This window comes from Galeopterus variegatus, unplaced genomic scaffold, assembly GCF_000696425.1.
Source record: "Galeopterus variegatus unplaced genomic scaffold, G_variegatus-3.0.2 Scaffold6360, whole genome shotgun sequence".
In the NCBI taxonomy this organism is placed as follows: Eukaryota; Metazoa; Chordata; class Mammalia; order Dermoptera; family Cynocephalidae; genus Galeopterus; species Galeopterus variegatus.
Genome location: NW_007732471.1, coordinates 126538 through 130291, shown reverse-complemented (window position 1 = coordinate 130291; position 3754 = coordinate 126538). Strand labels below are relative to the sequence as shown.

The 3754-nt window shown below is 42.0% G+C and overlaps 1 protein-coding gene across 1 annotated transcript in view; it reads left to right on the top strand.

The window, feature by feature from the left end:
* The first annotated feature begins 550 nt into the window (after nt 1-550).
* LOC103606180 (SH3 domain-containing protein 19) overlaps nt 551-3754 on the top strand; it is a 20890-nt gene continuing 17686 nt past the window's right edge. Inside the window, exons 1-2 of the mRNA XM_008590773.1 lie at nt 551-829; nt 995-1135. Coding sequence (XP_008588995.1) covers nt 1013-1135 — 123 coding nt within the window. The 5' untranslated portion in view covers nt 551-829; nt 995-1012. The remainder of the gene's footprint in view (nt 830-994; nt 1136-3754) is intronic.

The window sequence follows — 3754 nt, the reverse complement described above, 5'->3', positions numbered from 1 at the left end:
TTGCACTCCCTACATCTGCTCCTGGGTGACCCAAGGGCCCAGGCAGCCACTCTTTCGATGTCGGGAGTGAGCTCATGTGATTACATTTCCGGGTAGGCCTTTTATATTCTACTGACCCTCTGACCTGTACTCATCAGTTAAAATTGACCAAGGCTGGGAACAGAGCCCCCTGGCCAGGGTGGGGTGCAGATATAAAAACTGTTTTAAGATTGGACAGAGCTGAGTAGACCTGGAAGTGTCTGGGATTAGGCAGTGAGATGGGTTCCAGTAGATGCTTGGAATCAGGGAGACTCTAGGAGAAGGTGAGATTCAAGACAAATGGAAGAAGTCAGTGGAACACTACGTGGAGGGCTCCAGTCACCTGTCAGCCTCCAGAAGTCAGCGTTTGTGAGAATCCAGAATTAAAGACCTGCGTTGATAGGCTGTGAGGTCAGGTGCTGAGTGTATGTCCTTCAGACCCCCAGGGGACTTGGTTGACTTTGTCCTGTAGAATGGAACTTCTTGATTGTGTTTGTTAGAGGGCACTTTAGGCCATTTTCAGTCCTTGTAGCCCTGTGGGCTCAGTTCCAGTTCCAAAGAGCTTTTTGTATCCATGAGAAAAGGCAGGGCCCTCCAGATCTAGAACGTGAAGAAGCCAAATAAAGTAAATAACAGCCAGAGAAGTTGTACTTAAGGCACACATGCCAAACCCTTAAATGATCAGCAACTTAGGAGGATGTTATTTGATTATGAATAATCCTTTTATGGGTTTATATTTAAGCTGTCTGTGCCTCATGGAATTGCCAGTGAAGACATTGTCTCACAAAACGCCGGAGAACTCTCTTGTAAGGTAAAGTAGAGCTCTTTCTTTACTGACTAGTGTAAAAAATGGCTGGCCTCTGTCACTGCTATTACACATTATTAAATGCTTTAGGCTCTAAGATTAAAATGTGAAAAAAGTAATAATGTTTTATTAAATGATAATTGCTTCAGAGAGTGGTATTGTACCTTACAGCGTGGGGATGTACTTGTGATGCTGAAGCAGGCAGAAGATAATTACTTGGAATGCCAAAAGGGAGAAGATACCGGCAGAGTTCACCTGTCTCAGATGAAGATTATCACTCCACTCGATGAACATCTGAGAAGCAGACCAAAAGTAAGGAGTTAATATTGTACAACCCTCATCACACATGGTGCCACATTTCATAGAACTATTAATTATATCTTATCCTCTGGTTTTTATTATCACATTTATTTTAACCAGAGTAAAAATTACAGTAGCATTTTATTCCATTTTTAGAATAAGTTACTGCTAAGAGACTTGCCACTGCCATGCTGGTCACTTGATCCACAGTGACCACCTTGTGTTCTCCCATCTCCACATTGTGCAAACTTAGAGCAACAACAACACTCAGTCATTAACTTTCAACCGTGAGAACTGTTTATTTTTTAAATAATGTAAACAGGTTTACCAAAGGGCCAGAGATTAATTTCCTGGCATAATCAATAATTATTTTAAAAGGGGCCCTATAAATGCTAAGTCTGACATAAAAGAAAGCACTTCCCTGTAAGATTTAAGCTCAATGTAAACCTTATTTCTCTGATTATAGCTCATAAAATAATGAAATGTAATCCAGCAACCGTAAGTCACAATTTAGGCCTAACAAATTTGTGAAGCGGAGGGTAAAATACAGTGATTACCGAAGGTCATCAGTTTAGCAAGAAAAATGCTATTGAATAATTTGTAGAGATATATTTTTGAAAGAGCATCTTAAGTTAGCCAATTAAACTTTCACTCTCTGGGGCAGGCCCCGTGGCGCGCTCGGGAGAGTGCAGTGCTTGGAAGCGCAGCAGTGCTCCCGCCACGGGTTCGGATCCTATATAGGGATGACTGGTGCGCTCACTGGCTGAGCGTGGTGCGGGCAACACCAAGCCAAGGGTTGCGATCCCCTTACCGGTCGTAAAAAAAGACCAAAAAATAAATAAATAAATAAATAAAATAAAATTTCACTCTCTGTTAGTTAATGTCATAAATATGAAAAATAATACCCCCCCAGTCATTCAACTCAAAGTATTTGGTTTTGCCATTCATCCTAGCTTTCATAATCTAGTTCAATTCTTTCTTCTTAAAAGGAAGTTTGCTATCTTTTGAAGCTTGCTAAGAAACTAAAAATTTGTATTTTGGAGAGCAGAGAAGATTTGTGGTGAGCCAGTTGCAGCTGGCTTATGAAAATCCTAACTTTAGTTCACACAGGGAAAGTTCTAGTACTCATTTTCTCTGTGTTTTGATACAGCATTATCCATCTGTCATAGCTGTTCTTCCTCTCTCAGAACACACTGGTGGTAACAGTGGGGATTGTACTGCCAAAAAGCTTTCATTTGTGAAAAATAGAAGCTAAAAAAGTTAGAAGTTATTCTTTTATAACAGTCCAGTTTTTTCCATTTTAAACATCACCTTCTCGTGTTGTACTATAGACTTTCAGAGCGTTGGCCTCTGATGGCTAATTATTGCTGATAATGAAATGAATTATCCTTTAGGAGCATAATGATAGGCTCATGGCTATCATTACATTTTTTAGAAAAATAAAACTGACGTATTTGTTTTTTTGTTTTGTTTTGTTTTGTTTTGTTTTAAAGATGACCGGTAAGGGGATCTTAACCCTTGACTTGGTGTTGTCAGCACCACGCTCAGCCAGTGAGCAAACCGGCCATCCCTATATGGGATCCGAACCCATGGCCTTGGTGTTATCAGCACCGCACTCTACCGAGTGAGCCACGGGCTGGCCCAAAACTGACATATTTGAAAGCCTAGTTTTAAGTTAAATATCTCTAAGAATGTGTTACACTTTCACCTAACCGAGTAAACAGAAATCACTGAATGTTATCAGTTGTGGCTGACTCTGATAGATGATGGGAAAAGCGGGAGATTGCTACCTGCTGTGTGGCTGAGCGCACAGTCCTGGGTTTCAGTTCCCTTCTACCACCTTAGGCGGTCATTTGACCTCTCTAATTTTCATTTATTAATGTGTGAAATAAGGATAATAATTCCTCACAGAGTTGCTTTTAAGATTGACATATTGTATGATTCCATGTGTATGAAAGTCCAGAACAGGTAAATCCATAGAGACAGAAAGATTAGTGGTTACCTAAGGCCGAGGGGAGGGTGAATGGCAAATAACTGCTGTTGGGTAGGAGGTTTCTTTTTGGGGTGATAAGAATATTCTAAACATAGATTGTGGTGATTGGTTGCACAATTCTGCTTATATACCAAAACCGTGTGTACTTTAAACGAGTGAAGTTTATAGTACGTGAATTAAATCTCAAAGATGTTTAACAAATTCAGTGGGGTAATGCATACAGGATGTTTATTTATTTATTTATTTATTTTCCTTTTTGTCTTTTTTCGTGACCGGCAACGGATCGCAACCCTCAGTGTCGCGCCCATACCGACTGGGACCGGCAACGGGATCGCAACCCTCGGTGTTGCGCCTGCACCTCGCTCAGCCAGTGAGCGGCTGGTCTGTATGTGGGATCCGAACTCTCGGCGGGAGCACCGCTGCGCTCCCAAGTGGCGCACTGTGCGCCACTGGGCCGGCCCATACAGGATGTTTATTTATTTATTTATTTATTTTCCTTTTTGTCTTTTTTCGTGACCGGCAACGGATCGCAACCCTCAGTGTCGCGCCCATACCGACTGGGACCGGCAACGGGATCGCAACCCTCAGTGCTGCGCCTGCACCTCGCTCAGCCAGTGAGCGGCTGGTCTGTATGTGGG